At 43.1% G+C, this 24272-nt stretch overlaps 1 protein-coding gene across 1 annotated transcript in view; it reads left to right on the top strand.

Annotated features, from left to right (window-relative positions):
* LOC125727042 (IQ domain-containing protein J-like) overlaps window positions 1–12253 on the top strand; it is a 30864-nt gene extending 18611 nt beyond the window's left edge. Inside the window, exons 2-4 of the mRNA XM_049003605.1 lie at window positions 10304–10359; window positions 10700–10780; window positions 11395–12253. Coding sequence (XP_048859562.1) covers window positions 10304–10359; window positions 10700–10780; window positions 11395–11608 — 351 coding nt within the window. The 3' untranslated portion in view covers window positions 11609–12253. The remainder of the gene's footprint in view (window positions 1–10303; window positions 10360–10699; window positions 10781–11394) is intronic.
* Window positions 12254–24272: the final 12019 nt, after the last annotated feature.

Raw genomic sequence — 24272 nt, 5'->3', positions numbered from 1 at the left:
GGTTTATAAACTTTGAAAAAGAGTGCATGATATAAGGGAAAGGAAAGTCTTAATTCCTCAGCTTTTTTCCCCAAGTTAATAAGTTTCAGTCGATAATATTGCTTTGATGCGGCAGTACAGTGCTGGTCACCTCAGCACTGTTGCCTGGTTTTCATGTGCGTGGAGTTTGCATGTTTTCCCCGTGTTGTTGTGGGGTTTCCTCCGGTCACTCCGGTTTACCCCCACAGTTCAGAACCATGCTAAGGCGAATCGCGGTTATCAAAATTATCTGTAGATGTGAATGGTCTGTATGCCCTGCGATGAGCTGATGCCCAATCCTGTGTTATACCTTGGACAAGTACAGAAGATGGATGGATGGGTGGATGGATGGATGGATGGATGGGAGGATGAATGGATTGATATTGCTTTTATGTATTTCAAAAGTATAAAAATTGCTATTGAAGACGAAAATATTTTTTTCCGGGTATAACCTGCTTTACATTGTGTCCAAACCGAAAATACACACTGCTGTGACTTTCCCTTATATTCTAGCTGAAGGGAGTATAATTGATTGTCCTTTGTATCCTCACAGAAATAAAACTACAGAGGAAAGTGGTCTAAAAAAAGACAAAAGCAGCAGCATATTAAGTAAATGTGTGCATTTCTGATAAACTGTATCTGAAATCCTGTTCACAGTTCAGAATAAATTTTGGTGACCAGAGAAATGAGGTTGAGGTGAGTGGTAATTATGTAGTTTTTCACTGGGCTGTAATTATTCAATGTCGAATGGAAGTTCCAGGGGAACAGATGAAGCATATTGTCTTTTACGGACCTACAAATGAAAGTGCTGCTAAGCCTCTTTGGATGGTGACGTCATGATTTATTGTGCAGGTGCAGCGTCTAAATCGAGCATTCAGCTATGGAACCAAAGTTTAAGCTCTTATTAGTGGGCAGATTTACGAGGAAATAAATGCTTTCTTCTATTATTGTGGGAATGGATGTCCTGGACTTATATTTATAAACTCTGTACTTAAATATAGTAAAAGCTTACAGCTACATTCACTAGCCTCACTGCAGCACCTATTTAGATGTGCATGTATCTAAGTCAACATACGTGTCTATACATATGTTTTTTCATAGGCCTATATTAATCTTCTTCCCAGAAGACAGGGCACCCTTGGTGAGACACCTGTCCACTGCAGGGCATGCTTACATAAACACATTAACACACACAGTTACATGCCGAGTGCAGTTTAGTGTCAAAATTTACGGTATATCTCTGGATTACAGGAAGGGTACCAATATATACATGAGGAAGAACTTGAAATTCAAGGTCATTGCCGTCACCAGTTTGATTTCAGATGCATAAGGAAATCCAAGCACTCTGGGAATATTCATTACTGCAGTCTGGCTATGATTTGCTGTGTGCCTGTCAATCTCCACTCATACCCTGCAGCATAATCACCACAGCAAGACACAGTGCAAGCTTTTATAGATGTAAATTATCTTAGTTCACACAAAGGGCTTTAGCTGCAGTGTCAAGTACACAGAGAAATCAGGGAATAGAGTCACCGCAAGATGTAATAAAAGCAGTGACCCAGCACTGTAGTCAAGGCTTTGGCCATCTGACTTGGTCAGTGGCTTGAATCATCTCTCAATAAGGGGCTCTTATTTTTCTTAGCTAGTTGAACGTTCACAATGTGTGTCTTAACAATGACTCGCTTCTCAGTCCGTGAACCACAAACTGCTGATTTATTCCATGCTAAGTAACCTTGATACTCCTCCCAAATTGCATAAACAGTCTCTGAGCTATTTTATTTTCTTATTTTTGTTACAGTCTTATTGCACTTGGTATGCAATGTGACATTACATTTGGACCCTCTCAGCAATGACATGCAAGTTTAATGTTACACCAGAGATGGACGTGCTAAACATGAGTTATTCATCGCCCAGACCTTTTCATTTACTTATTTTTTTTTCTTTTACTTCAATCGGTCGTCTCAACCCAGGAGAGTGATGAGGTTATGAAATGATATGGTGAGCAGGGAAATTGTAAGTGTTTGATTGTATGTGTTTGTCTGATCACCGTGAGATGCCATCGCTGTGTAGTGTGCCACTGAACTGCATGACGCCCCCTCTCTTTCTCACTTGCTCTCTTTCTTTCTGCCCCCTTTTCTCTTCTTCAGATGAGCTATTGCCCAGACTCTGCTCATTTTAAGCGCTGAAAATATTTCAATTGTTTTCATTTCCTGCATGGCTGAATTTGGATGATGGCTCGAGGAGAATTTACAAAAAAAGATCGAAATTGCAATGGAAGTATGTATATTTAAAACTTTTTTTTTCTTTTAGAGCAGCTTTAGAGAAAGATTGGTTTAATTGATTTTGGAGTATAAATGCGTGATAGTATATGTGTGTGCGTTTTATGTATAATGTCCCAGCAATGTGATAAAAATCGGTTATTTTTTTTTCAGTCCCCACAAGAGGTAATGCAGTTTTATAAAAATCTATGACGGCATTAAAAAAACTAAAAATGCCTAAAGTCTTATATATTGTTTGGTTACGTACGGTTAAGGTCAGGGCTGGGTAGCGGTTAAGGCTGTCATTTCTAAGATTAGGGTTTTTCACATAGAAATTAATGGATGGTCCCCACAGAGAATTGAATACAAAGCTATGTGTATGTGCCACAAAACTGAAAAGTATGTTACCCATAAGTAAAGTATAGGTGTAATAGTATAGTAAGTATAAGTATAGTAAGTGTAAGTATAGGTGTTTTATTATCAGACATAATCTCAGGTTTCCCATACACCTCTTGGCAGTAAGGAAAATGACTTCTGAGGACTGCTGTTAGGTGATTGAATTGCTGTAGTTTCTGCTTTATTAAAAAACAGGTAGCTGCCTGATAGAGCAGTATAGTGTGAAATAACCATGCTCACCTCACTACTAAGAAAACAAATAATCCTACTAATACATCATCTGGAAATTAATCTCAAGGTTTTAATTTAATACAGTTTTGCTGCTTTGATATGTCTTTTAGTGTATTTTAGATTTCATGATGTATTCAGACGACCTATCCAAGACACTTTATGACATTTTATGCACATCTGACACATTTTGTATGTATCATGGCTTCACCATCAACAAGTGAAATCAATTATATGTTGTTTGTTTATAAGCAGGTACTGTTACTTACTTTCATTATGCTGCTCCTATATTAAGTTATTGGGTTTTAATGAGAACCATAATTCTTTTTTTAACTACTACCTAATACACTGCAGGTGCATGATTTTACCTGAAGGGTTAGTGCATTAAAGTATGTTTTGTTAATCTCTTCTGGGGCTTGGGAACTGCAGAACATTAAAAGGACACTATTGTACTGCTTTATAATAGAGTTCTTTCATTATAGAAGTAGGAGAAAGGAGTAGGCACTTACTTTGTGGCCTGAAATGTGCTTTTCCTATAATCAGCAACCCTTGCCTCACCTCCATCACTGAGTACACTTCACCGATTCTCCCCTCTCTGTCACAGCTTGCCCATTAATCAGAGATTGGATGGTTTTCTCTTTTTTTTTTTGTTGCAACTTTCTACTTCATTACTTTGAATACTAGGGAGAGATGAGGGCTAATGGCCCCTGTCTCTGCTCCCGATTTAGCAGCACAGTCCGTCACTCGGCTGGGGGTGCCGCCCCGTCCATTACCTCCCCATCTTATTTCAAAGCATTTATTTCCCTTACACTTTACAAAAGCAACAGAGCTACACATCAAGCAGAGTATCCCTCGAAGAGTCTCAGTGGGATAGAGAGGATGACGTGGCCAATGAGCGTGACTTATCCGCTCATCTTCACCCAGGCCCATGTGTCTGTCAGTAGTCGAACAGGGATGGACTGACGCGAGTGGCTGTAAGCTTTTTGGGTGTGACTGAATGAAAACAGGTCTGTCCTTGACCCACAAAACATGTAGCTGGAGGTGTGTGTCCATGCCTTGCCATTTGGCTTTGAGTCAGGGAGCAGTAGAGGTTAGTGCGCTCAATTGAGTGCAGGCCACAGCAGGCCTTGCAAGCTGGTGCCCGGGAATCGCAGTGTGCGCCATGATTTGCTTCTTGTTCTCGCGCGACACATAATTACTGTGAAATTATTGGATAGTAACTCTCACCTGGAGTTTCCAGTGGTAATCAGAAAAGTACAGTGAAACTGCGGCAGCTCTTGCTTTTGAGGAGTTGCCAAGAATGTGAAATGATAAATATTTTTATGGAAATTAAATGGGGAGGGAGTGAAATTGGTTTTCATTTTACACTTTAATGATGCAATTATTGTTGACTTTCATAATGATATGTTTGTTGTTAAATTGTTCCACATGGTACGGATTCCAGTATCCTACAAGATAAACCTTGTCTATGCCATGGGAATGCAAAGACTTTGAATTGACTCCAGTGGGATAATAAAATGCTGATCTTGATGAACAGTGGGTATTACCATTTTAATCTGCTGTAAAGCCCAATAAAATTGTTATTCTCAGGCCTATTCTGGATGCCTAATGCCCCGCCACACTGGAATTTTTATCTTGCCGTTATTTCTAAAACATACATAACAGGTTGCATTAAACAGCCAACTGAAAAATGTTTGTGAATTATTAAAATGTTCTTTGTTGTGGCATGTTAATGAAATATTTTACTGTCCATATAATGGTGCCCCAATGGATAATTTACAAATAACGATTATCCATGGCCTTATAAAGTAAAAAAGTGAAGATCTATTGTTTTACACATCACAGCAGTGACTGTGCTACTGTTTGTGTTTCACCTGGATCAGTTCCCTCTTTAAGGTGTTACTCTTGTCTCTAGCCCAGTAACTGTAGATAAGAAATAAAAAAAAAATAGTTCTCTAAGCTCGACAGTGACAATGGGGGAAAAAATCCTTCCAAACTCTGACTTTTACATGTAATTCAGTTTTGCTAATGCTCACTTATAGCTGCATCTGGTTTCTCTTTAGCACTCCTCTTTTCCTTGCCTGTATCTGTCATCTCCATGACCTGCCTCTGCCTCTTTTGTCGCAAGTACAACCCCTCTATGCGTGTCTCTTCTACAGCTTCCCTATGTCCCTCTGCTAATTCAGGAAGCCATACTGTAAGTAGTCCTATGCAGCAAAAAAGTTACCCCAAACCGGTTTAGTCTGTCTGTAGATGGGGGGCTGGATGAGCTCCCATCGTGCCCTGAATGTCCTGCATGAGGAGCAGCAGCACATCCCGAGGCCCGGAGAACCCCCCCGCCTTTAAATCGCATCACATTCCCGCTCGTCTCCACGTGCCTCTGAATCTGAGCCGTTTTACCGATAGCTCTCCGGACGAACACGTTTGACTCCCTGCTTTGCTGCAGCGTCACCTTGACGGCAATGGCAAATACTGCCACGGAATCCCCCATCTGAAGGGTATCTGCTGTCTCCACTCGCATCCCGCTGAGAGCAAAGTCATTACATATGACGAAAAACAGGACACGGTGTTCAGTACTAGCAGGGATAATAAATCCATCTGCGCTATGTAGATAGTAGGGTCACTCAGGGACGTGACAGCGCAGCAGGACAGCTGATAGGGGGGAATAGTCTGTCTAGACACACTTTGGATAAGACCAGGTTAGACAGCATCACTTGTTTTTACGTCAATATGAGGCAACGTCCTGGAGGTGTTGGTTGGTGCCCCTGGGAGATGAGGTACGTGAACCTGTAACTATAGTGACTGGGCCCATCTGTATCCTGTCCTGGAACATTATGTAACATTATGGAACATAACCGAACCATCACTTGTAAGGCCAGCAGTTCAGTCCCACATTCAAACTCAAACTTGTTACACTGATTATCTTGGGCGTCACACATCATGCTTTGCGAAGCTTGCGTCCTCTGCAGCGTGCCAACTTTCCATCTGCAGTAACCGAGTTCATTAGAACAGCAAACACATCTGCTGGTGTCTGCTTCATACCCTGTTCCGTTCTTTCACTGGCAATAGTAAGCTTATCACACTGTTGCCAGTTCAAATGTGCAGGAGGCAAATGGTGACAAGGTGTTTACAAACTGGAGCTGGTAGCTGAGGCACTCTAGAGGAGGAGCTGAAGTAAAAGCAGGCATCAGTGTCTGGTCTGCTCCGTCACCCAGTACTGGGTGACTTTGGCCTGAGGGTTGAATGAATGTAATATTTGCGCCCTGTGGTGGACTGTGCTCCGCCTGGCCCCCAGGTTTCCAGGGACGGGCCCCAAGCTCATCATCACCCTGCACTACAGATAAGCGATCAAGTAACACTGTACTTGAGTACTTTGCACTTATGTAGAAATTAACGATGAACTAAGTCTTTGATGTGTACTGATCTCATGTTTGTTCATTATTAACGAATCGTGACACATCTCTAAAAATCTGAAGTGTTTCCACAATGTTAGCCACTAGTATGTATCTGTTAATTCTGTAAACCTTTGTGAACTGCTGAAGGAACAAGTCACGAATAGCACAAGTGAGATACTGATCTCATGTTTGTTCATTATTAATGAATCTTGAGGCATCTTTTATCTCAAGTAGCTACCGTATTTGTTCGTGATTTGTACTTCAGTAGTAACTGAGTTCCTATTAAGTATTTATGCCCACCGCAAAGTTGGAATAATGGATGGATTGCTCTCATCATGCCCACTGTGCTTAGACATGGAGTACAGGAGATGTCTGCTTGGGATTAGGATTAGGACTAGGGTTATAAAAGATTATATAGCTGCAAATTATATCAGTTTTTACAGCAAGATATGATTGAACATGTGATACAGATCCTTTAAAGTATTTCGAGTATGTCAATGCATAACAGATCTCTTGAATGTTTTTAATAGCCATATTGTACAAGGCCACCTACTGGGTGGCTGAATCAGAAATTATTATACAGAAGGAGTATAAGCTTTTGCAATGAGCTTGTTTTATAGCCATAACTTGTACTTTCTTGTTAGGTTCAAGTACATGGGATATACAGGTTTGGTGGATTTCAGGTATTGGGGATGGAGATTTACGCTCCGCAAACGGGTGAGATGGAGGCAGTAACTCACTCTGGCACCTCTCACATTCTTGTTCATCTGGCGCGGGTCCAGTTTAATTTCTCTGAAGATCTAGGGGCCACCTGTGCTTCCCACAAACTCCCCCCAGGCTTGCACTTACTCTTTAAGTTTCCCTACCTTTCCCATAACCTGCCCCAAATATCAAGGATGCGTCTGTTGCATCCTCGCCACACAAGACCCATCCCATGATACATTGCGCCCCAAGTTCGTTCTTGGGAGGGAAGTCTGCAAGACCACTCTTGCCATGATCAAAAGTCTATTGTTTACGTTCTTGGTATTGAGAAACATCCCTTGCGTTTACTGTCCCTCAGCTTTCCTCCCCCCTCCTCCCTAGGTTAGGACAGGGGGGGCAGTGGAAATTCTCTGTCTCCAGCGTTGTTTTTACAGCACGTGGGGATCCAGATTCCACAGCTTGTCTTTAGGCTGTACAATCCCAAAACATGTTCATAAATTTTACCCAGCGGCCTTGATAATCAATAGTGTGTGCTTGGCAGTGCACAACCCAAAATGAGTATAGATTTCCTGTCCTTAGCATTGCTAAATTATGCAAACCTTTCTTTATTTCTAGGGCTTTTTGCCCTGCGTTGCTAAGTATCAAACAAGGGTTGAGTTCAGGAGATGGGATTGATGTGGGTTATCGGGGCCCTGTAAGCAGTCAGAGCACAAGCACTGAGTATGAGAGCTTCCATTGCAAATCTTTATTGGCACAGGAGTTAATGAACTCCCTAATTCAGATGGGGCAGAGCCAATGATTTTGTTATTTAACGCCTGCAGTGAAGATATGTTGTTTTCAATGGCTAGTACAGGCTGAGCTGGTAATTAATTTACTTTACACTTAGCTGCGTAGCTGTGGCTTTTATTCAAAGCAACTTCCCATTCTTAGTCATTTGTACAGCTCAGTATTTTCCTTGAGCGATTCGGCTTAAATACCCTGTTCATGGGCCGGACTCCTGCAGAATTCATTCATTCGTGTCCCTCACCGATGTCCTACTTGCTGCCCACGTGTTCTGAAGGTCAGGCATTAGCATGTGGGAGATTGCACACTGCATCGCTTCCACATCTTGGTCTTACTTGGCTCCCGTGTTAAAGTGGGAGTGCCAGGCGGCCCACGGACATCATGTGTCAAGCTGCATTTTACTTTATCCTACATTATTGGAACGAATTAAAAAAAAATCTTATTTGCATATTATAGTTCAAAATGTGTCTTGAAGCTTTGACACTGAGTGTCCTACCTCCTCCTTGGTCTTAGAAAAACCAGGAGCGACATCTGCACTGGCCCGAATGCAGGAGATGCAAACGACAGATGCCCCGTTCTCACCTGAGACCCTCTCCTCGATCCTTTCACTATCCACACACGATTATGTTCTTGCCAGCTTAACCTGGCTTAGATGCAGATACCTGGAGGCAACAGAAGACCATGCCAGCTGCCTCCTGTCCTGTCACATTCCTGCGCAGCAGGTGCCTTGCACATGGCCAGAGGGATGCAGCAGTGTCTGCCTCGGGTTTCAGCTACAGTGACCCTCTCACCTCCCTAAGCAGTTAGATGTTCACTTGTCTGTTTCCTGGCCAGTGATACCAAAACACCCTCCACGGCTGTGCTTCCCAGGGGTGGGGGGCTAATCAGGGTAATCAGGTTAAAAGCAGAGCTCTGCCTGTAGGTGGCATTACCACAGTGAGGCACCTGGTCCCAGAGCACGCTACCTTTGAGTAGAAGTAAGGGTAAAAGCCCTGATAAACAGTGAGTAAGACCTGGATGGTCTCCATTACAGAAAGGGAGCCGAAAAGGGATTTGGGCTGGAGGAATAGTATAGCAGATTCTCCAGTGTCTAGACAGTTTAAGGGATTTGGGAGGTGAAGATGACAGTGATTGTCTGTGGGGAGGAAGCTCAATTGCAGGGTACGGATAGAGGTGGCTACTCATCCAGTGGAGCGAGACGTAGGGTGGGAGGGCACTTTGGCGCCCCTGGCCTACCTAGCTGCCGTAATGCGGAGCAGCCCTGTTTCTGGGACAGACAGAAGTGAGATGTTGCTTCTGACCTGGGTGTTGACTTTGTGGTCTGTTCCTCTACGGTGGGATTTTACAATTTACTCAGCGGGGCTGGGGAGGGGGGCGCAATGTTTAAGGAAATATGGGAGAAAAAAACGAGACATTTTTCCATGGATCAATATGGGGCACGGCATTTCATTTTTAAATGCCGCCCAATCCCATATTTACAGAATTTATGGCATGTAACTATTGTTTCTGGGTTACACCCTGCTTTAAATTTCTGCCCATTTGTTAAAGTACATTGGCAGCAGTCAGCACAATATCAGTGTATCAACAGGACATCCAGGTCTCCATCGTACATGTGTCGCATCTAGTGCCCACGCTGTGCAGTCACTCAGTCATGTGCTGCTAAGGTTAATTGCTACTTTAAGAAAAAAATATGGCTGCTTGACATCAAGTCACATTATTAATCATGCGGGGCTTGACCTTAATTCCCAGACGTAATCATTTATAGTGTTTATCACATAACAAATTAAGGGCAGTAGAGATCAAAGTCTGCATGTCTATCTAAATAAGGCCAGAATGTCGGTGGTGCCTCACATCTGGAAATATGCCCGTGTGTGTAGACAGTGTTCGTTGTATTCTGCAGTTTCCTTGTTTTGTGGGGATACAAGTTCAATGGTAGGTAAATGTGTACATAAATGTGCTTATATATGTCTGAATGTATAGGTACTTCCTCTCGTTACCCCCGGCGACATTAAGAGAGATTCTGCAGTTTAATTCCACTTGTAATTAAATTTGTCTCGTCAGTTATTCAGCAGGAGACTTTACCCATTTTAAATGGAATAAATAAATCACAAGAAGATCATTAAATCAACTGTTGGGATTTTGGCACTGCACATTCAATCTCCTATGATTATTACTGTTTGTTTGTTTGTCTATTCATTCATTCATTCTTGGTGTAATTTTTTTGGGGTGATGATATTTAGCTTACCCATTTATAGGGTATTTTACTGAAGAAATTTAAGGTAAGGTTTTTTGCATAATTATCTTCAATCACGGAATTGGGGCGGGGGGGGGGGGGGGTTTGACATGCAGTGGGGATGGGCGTTAATCTTCCAGTGTAGCATGACTCACTGTGCGAGAAACGCTTGCTGCGTAAGCTGCGGGAGAACCCTTCGCTGTGACTTCACCTGACCTTTCCTCGGACTTTCTGCGTGTTGCAGTGCGTTAGCTGCCGATTAAAGCCGCACCTCCTCTCCATGCCCTCAGGAGGAGCTGAAGGAGCTGCAGACTGGCCTGAAGTTTGGAAATGAAGGAGACTACCAGTGAGTGTGCCCAAACGCATAGCCTACGTGTACAGCATACTCAGAGAGAGAGAGAGAGAGAGCGACTCAGCATCCAGACTACATATACACATACATATACATAAATGAATGCGAGCCTGAAGAACTAATATTTCATCAGTAATTCATGTGTCATGCATATGTCTAGATGGGAGCCTGTTTTTTGCCTGGTGTTCATGGTACACCACCTCCAACAGTCTGGCCTCTCCTAGTGACTGTTAGTTCTCCCAAGAACATCTCGTTATTCTCCTCTCCCTCATCTCTCCTCTCTCTAATCAGTCCGTTTCTTCTCTCTCTCTTTTGTCCTCTTTCTCCACCGCAGTCACCCGCTGACCATGGACCTGGAGAACAACATTACCCAGGTTCCTGTCACCGCCCGGCCATTGGAGTCCAAGGTGCTGATGTGAGTTTTGCTTCTTCTTTCATTTGAGGGCCCCCACGCCTACCCCGATGCCCCCCAGCACGTCAATCACAGCTCCATGCTGGCAGATGGCTCCCCGCCTGGGCTGCTATTTTATCCAGTTTTATTAAAGCCTCGCAGACTGACATATGGTAGCCTTGGACGCAGAATCACTGTCTCTCTGGGAAAACAGGAGAAGATGCATTTCTCAGCTCTTCACAGGAAAGCTAATGTTCCTGGGAAGCGGCTAAGTTTAAATCAGCATTTTCTTTAAGGAAATAACTTAAAATCACTATCTTCATGTGTCTAACTCAGGATTTCACCGGGACGACAAGCCATCGCCATGTTTCTAATTACACCTGATACATGAAACCTGTAGTCTGGTTTTAAGGAAAAATGACCTCGATTTCTGGCATCTCTATACTGCCATCAACTGGTTAGCTATGAAATAACAGCACTTCAGTGACTGAGCTGTAGATCCCATCGCAATATATACATAGCGTCATACAGACAGCAGTCATTCCTCTTCACATACAGTCACACTGGTATCCATAGTGATTCGTGATTGCATATTTAGTTCTGATTGCTATGTAAAGACTTGCTTTTCCTGTGGTCAGAATCCAGCGTGCATGGCGTGAGTTCATGCAGCGACAGGACGTCATGCACCATAGCTGCCTTGAGAAGAGGAGCCCGTCACCTCCGTCCCTGTCTTCCTCCGGCAAGATGAGCACATCCATCAGCATGGCCACTCTCTCAGATGGCAGCACCCCTGTGAGTCTTTGGCCCTTTTCCTGTTCTGTTCACTTTTATACTGATCACTTGCACTTATAACTCCTGTCTGCCTGTTTGTACACATGTTTTTTTACAATTTTACCTGTAGCTTTTGTTATTGGCTTTTCCATTGAGCTTGTTCCTGTAGCTTTTGCTATTGGCTTTCACATTTGGATTTTACTTGTAGTTTTTGCAATTGGCTTTTACATTTGGAGTTTTTATTGTAGCTTTTGCTATTGACTTTCACATTAGACTTTTACCTGTATGCTTTTGGTATTGGCATTTACATTGGGGTTTTATCTGTAGCTACTGCAATTGGCTTTCACATTTCGCTTTTACCTGTAGCTTTTGCTGTTGCCTTTTACATTGGGGTTTTACCTGTACCTTTTGATCTTGGGTTTTACATTAAACTTTTAACTCTACATTTTGCTGTTAGGTTTTACATTGGTCTTTTTCCTGTAACTTTTAGTAATGACTTTTACATTGGGCTTTCACTTGTAGCTTTTGATGCTGACTTTTACATTGGACTTTTACCTGTACCTTTTGCACTTTGCTTTTGCACTGGACTTTTAATTGTAGTTTTTATGCATGGCTTTTACATTCATTGGAATTGTACCTGTACCCTGTTACTGTTAGGTCCACTTTACCAGTATCTCCCATCGCTTATGAGTTTTGGGTTTGTACCACAAATGGGACTCTGTCATAATTAAAATAATATTGTGATACACCTTAAAAAATCACTTAACCTTCAGTTATCATGAGTGCTCCCTTTGTCTATACCAGCTCAAAGATTCGAATTTCGCTATCTTTAAACCCCTTTATTGCAAGAAAAGGAACAGCATAGCATATAATGATATTTTCTACTTACGAAATAACAATTTTAATTATTGGCAAGGTGTGCATATAATGGCCTGATAGTAATAACATCTGCATGTGAAATTTGACAACTTTAACTGGTATTAGTGTGCCTTCATATCACCTCGATGGTGATTTACAGCAGTGTACAAACCTAGACGCTCCATTTCAGAGCTCTGCTTGGTGGCACATGTGTCCTTATCTGGAGCCTCACACTAATCACTCCTCCTGCATAGAAATAGGTATCTCGGAGTAGCTGGGGGTGTTCACTGGGATAGTGGCGGGGGGAATGCTTCAGGCAAAAGTGAAAGTTACGCATGGCTCCTCCCCTCCATAGGAAAGACGAGACATCTGAGGGTGTTCAAAGTGCCTCTGTTCCAGGGGGGTGCACATGCTCCTGTGCCTTCCTCATTGCAATTCCAATTACTTTTATAAAGGTACGGGGGTGGAGTGAGGGTGGGATAAGCTATAATCTGCAGTATATAAAGAGTATTCTTTCTAGTCAGTGCCACACAAAAAAAGAGCACTGAAGCTGTTTATCCCACAGAGTGATGACTTTCAAGTGTGACGGCTTTAGAGCAAATATATGTGCATGATTAAAGGGGGGATTATCCTCAAGCAGTATGCTTAGACTTTATGTTTCAGTCAGCAGTCACTGCAGCTGCAGTCAGGGCCCAGCTGATAAAAAGCAGCATCGCTTACTGTTCTGTATCGCATAGATATTGGTAGTTTGGAAGCTAATGTACCTAATTACACTTCTGAACCCCATGCCTTCTGATTGCATTCACTTGCGTGTGCGTGTGCTTGCGTGTGTGTGTATGTGTGTGTGTCTGTGTAGGTGGGTTTGCATAGATCACATTTGGGGACCAAAATATTTCAGGTAAAACCTGAAACTTCCTTACTTTTGGGGTCACTTCTTCAGGTCCCCATTTGGATAACCTCAGTTTTATAAAAAATCTGTGCATGTGATCAAAAAAGTAAAAGTGCCAAAAGTCTTGTATTTGGGTTGGTTACTTATGGTTAAGGTTAGGGCTGGGTGGGGGTTAAGGGTGTCGTGATTGGGATTAGGGATTTTCCCATAGAAATGAATGGACGGTCCCCATTTAGATAGGAAGACCAACTTCTCTCTGTGTGTGTATGTGTGCTGAGGATAGCTATGCAATATATGTATTTTGAATATCAGTTGTATAAGCTGTAATTCAGTGGCTCTCCTTCTCAACCTTGCACTCATAGTTACATTCAAATTGTGTCAAGCAGGTAACAGATGGATCCTGCCTTTTTGTAAAGCAACGTCTGGCAGGGTAAGGTTATGCCCTCAAAGTAAACTCAGTTCAATTTGCAAAAGTTGTGCTGTCATTTCCAGGTCCCTTACTGAGGCCTGTTTCACGCCATGTTAGTGTTACAGTGTCCGGTCGTATGTCCCTGCAGCAGGCAGAAAGGATAACGTTCAGGCTCATACCAGTGGCTGTAAAAATGCACTCCACGCAGAGACGCCCCCCTCTGGGACTCCAGGACTGCTGAGCATGCCGACACACGGCACTGCCACTGACGGATGAGGCCCTCAGAGGCGTCCACGCCAAACCCCGGCAGCAGCAGGCAGCAGTCATTATGCAGCCATTGCGGATGATGTCATCTTCCATTAGGTGCTCATCTGCATGCCTGCTTGCACTGAGGCTCCGGTGACCATGCTGGGGCCAATTTGCAGCTAATTACTGCGAACTGTTTTCTCAATGAAGGCCGTCCACTCAAAGTAGTCTTCTGTAAATTGAACACCAAATATGAATCTTAGAAAGGTCTGCTAACATTTGAATTTTGCTTTAGCGATTATTATTGTTACATTTGCGTGGGGAGACGGTGCAGTGGTGCAGTGGGTAGCACTGTCGCCTCACACCTCTGCAACCTGGGTTTGAGTCTCCACCCTGGCTCCATGTGTGTGAAGTTTGCATGTTCTCCCCGTGTCATCATGGGGTTTCTTTCGGGCACTCCGGTTTCCCCCCACTATCCAAAAACATGCTGAGGTTGATTGGAGTTATCAGATTACCCGTAGGGGTGTGTGTGTGTGTGCGTGTGTGCCCGGCGATGGGTTGGCACCCTATCTTGGGTTGTTCCCTGCCTTGTGCCCATAGGCTTCAGGATAGGCTCTGGACCCCCCCCGGCAACCCTGACCAGGGTAAGCAGTTTCTGGAAATGGATGAACATTTGTGTGGCCTGTTTTTCTGCAATGGGATAGGGGTGTCCTCCTGGGACTCCACTCACTTTTTATATTATTTATCAACCAAAGTTTAGATATTGCTAAACTAGGTTTGTATTCAGAATTTTGTTGCATGTTCACTGTGGAGTTTATTAATAAGTGTGTAGAAAGAGGCTTATTTTTCAGTGCTGGAATTGAACTGCGAAGCCCTTCACATCGACTGCGTGCACGGCCCTGCATCTTCTCCTTTGTGGTGGCCTTCTGTTCCACTGCCGTCCTTCGTCTGATTAGGTATTACAGAAAACAGTTTACTACAAGTGTCCACATGAATTCTGTTTTCAACGTGGGTCTATGGAGAGATGTATGTGCACCGATTCACCACCAGGTGGGGATATTTTGCTGCTCCGGCAGCCTAACTTTAGCAGCTTGGATTCTTCGCTTTGCAGCTTCCCTGGGTTTTCAGAAATTAGGGTGCCGGCATTAAGGCAGTGAGCTTGAGGACACATATGGGAATACATTACTTTAAATGACATTAGACATTAGCTCTCCTTCTGCAGACTGCGTGATTTGCCATATGCTGATTTTTGGAATGGGGGTGCACTGGCTTTGTCTGGCAGATAGAAGTGCTGAGAGGCAGGACCTTGTCTCTCCCCCCTCCACCCCCCACCCACACCATCCCTGCCTTGATGGATACATTGTAATCATATACATCATCTCCAGTTACAATGTATCCAGCTGCCCTCTTGTACTCTGACATCCTCAGCAATCTCACCCGACTAACTGCTAATTGTGGGAGCAACTTACTCTATCAACAGACGGGGTGAACAGGTTCAGTTACTGATTAGCTATGCACTGGAACAGCTGAGGCGGTGTGCCTCGGTGTGCTTAATGGAGTGGGCACAGAGGGTATGCATGTATATGTTTGTGTGTGGCAGCACTGTGAATATGTGAGTGTGTATTTGATAGAAAATGGATGTGATATCATTTCCACATGCTAAACATCTGGTTTGTTCCTGATGATCATGGATTATTATTTTCAAACCGTAGCAGCAAAACCATGGTAATATTTTCTGGCATTTAAATAGAATTATATGCATTATAAAAAAAAAGCATTGAAATTATGGGTAGTACAATATTCTATAGCTCTTTTTGAAAGTGCATTAAAAATGAATTATGTGAGATATGATATGAGGCATATTCTGAAACACAGCTGCATGACTGACCATTGGTTTGTATTTATAAGGATTATTGGGTGTATTAGGCTCTAAAAAGGAATTGACTCTTCACCACATGTCCCTTGTTCATCAATAACACGGTATTGGTGCCAGCTCAGCTTGCAGATCCTTCCCGAGCCACATGGTGTCACTGTTCAGCCACATCTCTTTGTTGTGAAGGGCTCAGCACCATTAAGGAGCCGCGTGGTGCCTCTGATCAGTCTTCTAGGTACAGATGTGTCACAGGCTGCTTCAGATAATTGTCCATTATCAAGTGCTTTCTAATTAAAACCATCGAATAAGGGGAGATAAATAAAAATGAGCACAAGCTAGAGACCTTTTATTCCCTGTTTTTATCTTCCTTTATGGTCCACAGAGACGGGAGCCACCCAGCCGTCTCTCACCGGCCTTTTAATTTCTAGACACTCTGATTAAATATTTAGATGCAGCAGCAATGCGTCAGATTTCCAAATGAAGTTCTTTTTTTCTTTTTCGGTGACGTAATTGTTCAGCCTCCCCTTGCGTTTTGGTTGCACACTTGACTGTGGGTTCTATTGATCGCAGACCACCTAGGAACAACTGTGATTGATCATTAATGTCTCCTAAGGACACCGGTTTAGCCAGCTCTGATAAAAGCCTGGAGATTAATATGATCGGGAATAGCTCTGGCCCTGTGTACTATTGACTGGAGTGGCGCGTTGTAATCAGGGAAATTAGCTCTGTGTCCTGGAAGCCGGGTTGTGTGCAACATTTCTGTGACATTAATGCAGCAGTGCAATAGTGCTGCGGCAGCCTGTGGGATGCGGATGACGAGCCAAGATGTCGTAACCTGCTGCCCATCAACCTACCTTCTTCTGTTCAGGGACAAGGACATATTTTGACACCGCACGTCTCACGGATACAGCGTTATGAATGTAAATCCCCACGCTGTTGTAGACGCCTTTACACATGTCTGCGTGTATCTGGGTTGGGGTTGGCATTTGCCACAAAAGTGTCTTGAACCCCATATGTGCACCCATGTTATATTAATATAACATTGGTTTGTGTTCCTAGACGCTAAAGGGTTGATGGACCGGGAAAAGCTGAGAGAAGGTGTGATGAGGCTCAGAAAGAGCATTTCTGGAAGGTGTGGAGGTCACGGGGTTAGCTGACACGCTGCCTACATACCCCCCCCCCCCCCCCTTTTTACTGTCTTAGCATCCCCTTTACTGTGAGAGCTCTTTGAGAAGAGGAAGGCAGTCATGTATTTTCTAATTCAACATTAGTGCAGGAGTTCATCTGCACAGTATTCAAAGACGACTTCTCTCACACGGAGCTGACAATGACAACAGCTCCACTCGTTATATAGCCTCTTTGATTCATTTCAAGCACAAGTTTTATCAAAGACAATATATTCAAGTCATTCTGCTCAAGCTCATCTGATTAAACTGCACCCACAGCTCTTGCTCCGGCTCTCCAACGCACAGCAAAAGACCTTCTGACGTCTGTCGACATCAAGCCATCCTAAATGAGCCAGAGTACACAAAACAACGAATGTAGCAGGAAACATATAGCATGTTTTTTTTATTATAAAAATCACTGGATTTTAATGACTGCAATGGGTTGGCGCCCCATTCTAGCAGTTACAGAAAAGATTTTCAGTTCAAGATAAATCTGCATTTATGTAACAGTTTCATTACCGTGTAAATAGTCTGTAGGGTTTGCAAACTACCCCAACACTTTTGATGTAGTTAGTTTTAGGTTGATAATGGAATAATATAGATTTGCTGTAAGATTTCTTGTATGGGCGTGAGTCTGAAAGCGTGAGTGTCACGCCAGATGCGTGACAGTTGGCAGCTGTATCACATGTTTTAAATCTATTACACGCAGAATATTGAAGCTTGACTTAAAAAAAAATATTGTGAATCAAATAGCAATTGCAAGATCTGTCAGAAAAATCGCAATTAGATATTTTCCCCTAAAGCATCTAGCCACAGGTCTTGGTCAGCCTCCGCATGACGGGTGGTGTCACTAGTAGCAGCACTTTGACCTGAAATTCCTCTTTCTGTCCACATCTATTCCAAGATATGAATCTTTCTCATTTGAGTAGCCATTGCAGCTTCAGGGGAACAAACCATTTTCTTGTCATTGTAACATTGTAACATTGTAACATTTTAACATTGTAACATTGTAACATTGTAACATTGTAACTTCACATAGTGTGGAATAAGTCTGGGCTTTCTGCACCTAGGGAAGACAGTGTGTGGTAGATAAAAAAAGAACAGCAGGATTCCCGCTGAATTGGAACAGTAGGGGGGCCATGCATACAAACACCTTAAGTAGGGCATGTATGATGGAAAATATGCAGTGTTCTAAAGCTATGACGGATTTTATTGTTTATATAGCAAGTTTTGGGACAGGGATTAATCCAACCTAGCAAGGGATCATGAAAATATCTCTGAAAGCATTCTGCTGTTTATGGCCTTTGACTTCTGCCCCATATCCAACTCCTTCCCTCTACCACTGCCGCACGCTTCCAGAATTTGGGGGTTGAATTCCCCCTCCATTCATGTACCCCCCAGTGTTGAGTGGGTTTCCTCCCACAGTCTGGCACTGGCTCCAGGCCCCTGGTGACCCAGCCCAGGGTAAATGGCTGGTTGTAGAATGTTGGGTGGAAGATGCCCTAAGGGGTGATTAACAGTCTCCTACTGACAGCCAGGTGCAATTTCCTCATACTGACTCCCAGCCAAACATGATACAAGCTCCTGTTTATGGAAGCGTCCGTGTACCAGCGACCATAGTTTCCCTTACTGACTGGAAAAGTCCAGCAAATTTAAATGTCTTTGGACATAATGTTCAGTGAAAATATTCCATTTGAGCACAATTTGAAATGTATTCAAATGGGCTAAAATTAAATTTCCACATATCATTTATTTAAAAAAATTGATCTTCATGGAGACTGTGATCTCTGCTGAAATTCTTTGTATTTATGTGCCACAATGCTTGCATAATATTTATTGATTTAGTTTTGCGTTAAGCACATGAGTCTAGTGACAGAACTTATTTTATTTGAAATAATGCGCTTTTTAATATAGTATATTACAAATCTACATGCCTTGATGTCATTCTTTATGTACCCTACCTATAAATAGTTTTTAAGCTCAATAATATGTACAGATAGTATTTGGCCATAATTTCCCCCACTTGTTGGGGATGTTGAAGTCCTCCTGGACACGTTGACTAGCACCGATTTTTTTGTTCAGGAAACGCCGCCAGCTTTGTCCTCTGGCTCTCAGGACTTTAACCCAGTGAAATGTAATAATGGACGCAGAGATTCTGGTGCTGGAACAAAACCCGGGCTTTCTGATGACAAAGCTGTGACATATACCATAGCTTTAAATCTGAAGAGGATTTTGCTTGTTCTATTCTTCAGCACTATGTGAAGGAAACTGAAGGCTGTATCAAGGCCTTCTGTCACAGGGGGCTTTTGGAGTGACGGTTCATGGAGAGATTTGAAAGCGGCGACTAACGTAGCCCCCCCCTCCCTCACACCCCTTTAACCCATGTGCTGACCTCGCTTCTTCCTCTGGTTCCACGAGCAGACCCTGCCAATTTAACATAACCTCAACTTATATATGATGGCAAAGTCTTCCATATTTCTGATCTTCCATAATTTCTAAGCAGAAGCAGTCTGTGTTCTCCTCCTTCTTCTATGATTATTGAATTATTTCTGTATAAAGCTCTCTGGCTTTTGATAGCAAAAGGGAGTGCATTGGCTTAGAATAAACATAGTTGCGAAACAAAGTTCTGGGTGTTGTGCTTGTGAAGCTCGCAGGCCCCGCGCTCTTGGTGCTCTTGGTGCACACACAGAGGGCTCCTTCAGCTTCACGGGTAAGCCCAAAGGCCAGTGTCTCCTGGAGCCTGAGTGGGACCTCCAAGGGGTAGAGCTGTGAGTTTGGGAGGCAGTGTAGGCACGAGGCAATAAAAGGATGAAAGGAAGATGGAGTGGGGAAGGGGATTTACTGGTTGGCTGATCTCCCCGAGTGCCAATCAGAAGCAGTCAGAGGCAACCCCACCGACAGCAGAGCTTGAGGGAGAATCTGACCGCAGGATTTAATTATACAAAGTTAGCAAGTCTCTGCACTCAGTCGCCACACACTACCTGGCAACAGCCTCTATCACTCCCTCTCTCTTTCCACAAGTGCTCAGGAGAAAATAACAGGAGGAGGAATGGAAAATAATCTCTAAGTGGTAGGAGAGATAACAGGTTTGAAGCCACGGCAGCACTTTCCCTAACTTCCTCGGTCGTCTTCTTGACACAGCTGTGCCTGTCCTGATTGCTGCTAGCGGTGCTTTCCGGAAGGCCAGCACATGTGTCCGCCACGTTGTGGAAACAACTTGGGCATTAAAGGTGATAGGCATTAAAATCTCTCCTCAAAAATCAGCGGGGAACACAAGCAGGGAAAGCAGTGTGAATGAATTTCCACTGCAGTAAATGAAAAATACATTTTTCAGTGGGCAGGGCCCTGCTCTGATTGCGTCAATGGGGTAAATCAGTCAAGTAAATGAATTTAAGTGCTGTCATGTGGAACGTGACATTGTGATTTAATATGAGTGTAGAACGCACAGGGCTTTTGTTCACAAGGCATTTGTTTTATTAATTTACTTTTAAATGTATTTTTTTTTTCTTGAGCATCTATTGGCTGCACATTCCAGGAAGGCAGATAAATGAAAACTGTATTGAACAAAAGGGCTGTAGAACATGCACAAATGGTTCCGAATGATTTGTCTATAAAACACCCCAGGAATTCTCTCTTCTAGATGAAAATAAAATGACTTCTGATCAGCTGTTACACTCAGTATGTTCTACCTATAGCAGGCTGAGGTTTTATTCCTGGCATAATATGCCTGGAATCCATAATAAAACCTCATATTTGGCAGCCTCTCAAATACCTTGTAAGCAGTGAGGTCAGAGACAATTTCTGTGTTCAATTTAACTGTGTTTTAAATGGATTAAAAACGTGTTTCTAAAATTCGAGGAGATAAATTAGAGATTGTAATCATTTAAAAATATAAATTGAAATGCTAGCAAGAAGCACAGTGATTCACCTGAGACTGATTTGTATTTCCTGTGCCTGAGGTAACTTGGTGGTTGAATGCTTTTGTCACATTTAAACAGCAGTTTCTGCAGTTATGTGCAGGCTCCAAAAAGTATGGAAAATGATCATTAATTCTTTCTTCCACTCATTGCCACTGCTCATGATTTCTCCACATATTTAAATGGCCGCATTAATCATTTTGCACCTGGATCTGTGGAGACACTTGCCCTTCCCTTGAACCTTGGCCCCCCGATTGCTTTCAGTGTGGAATTTCAAAACACAGCAAGCGCAATTTGAATACGCTGTGTTTACGTGCGTTCGTTTTTTTTTTTTTTTTTTGAAAACCACGGAAGAGCAGGATTGCGGCGCAAGCTGTCGGCTGAAGGGGGTGACGGAGAGTATCACCGCTGAACGAACCTGCGTTTTCCTGGGGAAGATCACACGCTCTCGCATGTCGAAGGGCTGTCACAGAGCGTAGAGGCAGCTGTCTGATCGGTAGTGTTAAATCCCCAGGGCACAGAGAGTGCAAATGATTGGAATTAAAGAGCTGTTTTCCTTCAGCCAGCTCCTGCCTGCCACACAGACCATAATTGTTCGCACCGTGCGAAGGAGAGTGACAGATGTGAAGGTGGCGTATACAGAGCAGCCCTTTTCCCTGTTTGTCGAGAAGTGCCTATGCTTCCACTTTCTGTAAGTGTGCAGGGGGGAGAGCTCATATGTCAGCATTAATTACTGTCGGCACACGGATCAAGGAGAAACCGACGCTGTATTTCAGATACACACAGGCACACAAACAAAAGCGCTCACGTGTGTACACACAACAACAGGAGCATGATAAGCCTACAGTGAGGAGTGGCAGCTTGTAGACCTTGTTTGGCCCCTGCCCTGTCAAAATATACGTGCGTAATTAACAGCGTGCAGCAGCAGCGTGCAGGTGTCGGTGGGCCGCGGGGGGCGGTGAGGGATGGGTGGATTGGGGGAGGAGGGGGAAATCAGAAGGAACTGGGCTTGTCAGGGTCTATTATCCATGACATTTACAGCAGCCATTAGAGACCCTATCCATGGAAAGAAGAGGAGATGGGAGCCAGAGCATGTTTAAGCTGCGAGCCGTAAGAGTGCTTAAAGAGCATTCCTCCGCAATACGGGAGACACAAATACCTAACCTTCTCTTCCAGATTCTCTTAATATTGCGCTAAAAATGTCTCTCCCATGCATGAAATTTCAGTAGCTTTTTTTAAAAAAAGAAATTCTTTTATTCTTTTACATTTATGTTTTTCAGAGTAATGGCGAATCGAGTGTTTTGTTGTTGGAAAGTTTTAAAAAGGAAATTTAATGGTTACACTGTAGGTTGAATATTTTATTGATTCCCCTATATAAAGCATAGCCTCATTGGATGCTATGCTAGCGCTCTCTCTGCAGTGCAGTTCACTAATTCATTGCCCTTTCTGCAAAGTAACTATTTTCAGTTGTTCACATGGATAAATATTTGATCTCATCATTTCCATCCATTTTCATGCGCTACACAGTCGCTCCTATGTCTGCATGGGCATAATAAATGGAAATGACTGCAGATGTAATTCAGCAAATGCATTCAAGTCTCAGAACATAAATCACTGCATCTCAGTTCACTGCTGTTCTTATTTGCATATGTTTAAAAAATCTTTTGCAAAAGTCAATAATGCGCTTTTACAGCCGAAGGTTTCACTGCAGGACATTTCCTGAATGGTTGATCTGGGCCTTTAGCACCTTCAGAGAGGAGAGAAACTTTATTACCAGAAGGCCAGCAGCACTGGAATATTTAATCCGCGTAGCCTGTAAGTTCAGAAAGACGTATGGTCTATGCTAAACCATCTGCCCAAAGTGTAGGAGCATTCTAATTTATTCAATGCTGCTCTATTCCCAGGCATAGACAAAGTTTTCAATAAATAAGACAACAGCCAGCTTGTTCTGTTGACAACTCAATATCTCATAATATAATCGCAATAGCCTCAGTCTCAATGTGTGCGTTTCCTGAAGTTTATTGGTGACCAATACAGTGAGAAACAAATTAACCTCTTTTACAGTTTCAGGAAGTGTTCGGATAGCTCGTCAAGGAGGCAATGACTGCAATAATATTTGAAACTTGGGTAAATGTAGGGGGCAGGGTTTTGCTCTTGGCCCAGCAGTTGCTCACAGTCTCTTTGTTGTTTTGAATTCACTCTGTCCTCATGCCCAGAGGTAGAGACACCAAGATGGCCACCCAGCCAAACAAGGAGACAATGGCCGTTATCATCCACAGACAAATGGCTCAGCTCTCAATGTCTGGCCCCGACTTATCTGGCACAGGTGATAAAACTTTCCTATCTCCCCGGGGGGAGGGCGCGGTTTCTCAGCAGTTCTGCTGGGAACTCTGAACCCCATCATGAAGATAGAGGAACCGTCACTGTGTCAAAGTTAAGCTTGTAGAATGCGTCTGCTCAGTCTTCCACGAGACTCATTCATTTCCGTTTATCATCGCTGCATCTCCCGCAGGACAGTGACGGGTGAGATCTTCGATCATCTGAGCTTTCAGTTTAAAGATTGTTATTGCTAAAGGATCATTTTAAGAAACGAATTGGAACTGATATTATTTGTGCCGCATTTTCTTCCCCAAAAACTGCAGTAGGCTGTGAATGGCCCAGGCTGTGTGCTGTAAACAACACTCCCCCTGGGATTTAAATGGAAAGCACCTTCACGCTATACTTCGTATGCATGCACCTGAATGCCTGTTGCACAAACTGAATGAGAGCAATGATTAATGCAAGCCCAGCTGATGTTCCTTTTATTCTGATCTTCACTCATTACTTTCACATTAAGTTTCCTGTTTTGTTTTGTTTTTTTAATCTTTCCATAAACGACATGTGAGTTTGGAGAATAGAAGCGGCGGTCAATTTAACAATAAGTGAGACGTGGTAAAATGTGAGGAGGTCATACTGACGGGCTCCATAATTGCTTTCTAATGACACCCTTCCAAAGAAATTAAAGTGCCTTTTAACCTGTTTCTGTGTGCAGCCGGTTCACAGAAGCATCATAATTTCTATTCAACTCTTGCATCTCCATGACCCGTGGTGTGCATGGCCCTATGTCACTGATCAGTTCTGTGTTGCATTGCATATACTTGTTCCCACAGTGATAGAAGGTAACCTGATTTGATGTCTAATTTGGATGGATGGTACTGTCAGGATTACATAGCGATTTTTTCATGAGTGCTGTCTATGTAACGCACAAACAGCCTGGTACTTGAAGAATCCCACCTAATATGGTGGAAATCAATGCAGAAATATGCATGAATTCTAGATTAATACATGCATTTTAATTCTGGTTTAATAGATGGTTTCTACATGGGCAGTTGTAAGTTGGTGCCTGTA

This window comes from Brienomyrus brachyistius, unplaced genomic scaffold (genome assembly GCF_023856365.1).
Source record: "Brienomyrus brachyistius isolate T26 unplaced genomic scaffold, BBRACH_0.4 scaffold85, whole genome shotgun sequence".
NCBI lineage: Eukaryota > Metazoa > Chordata > Actinopteri > Osteoglossiformes > Mormyridae > Brienomyrus > Brienomyrus brachyistius.
This window is presented reverse-complemented; position numbering and strand designations above follow the sequence as displayed.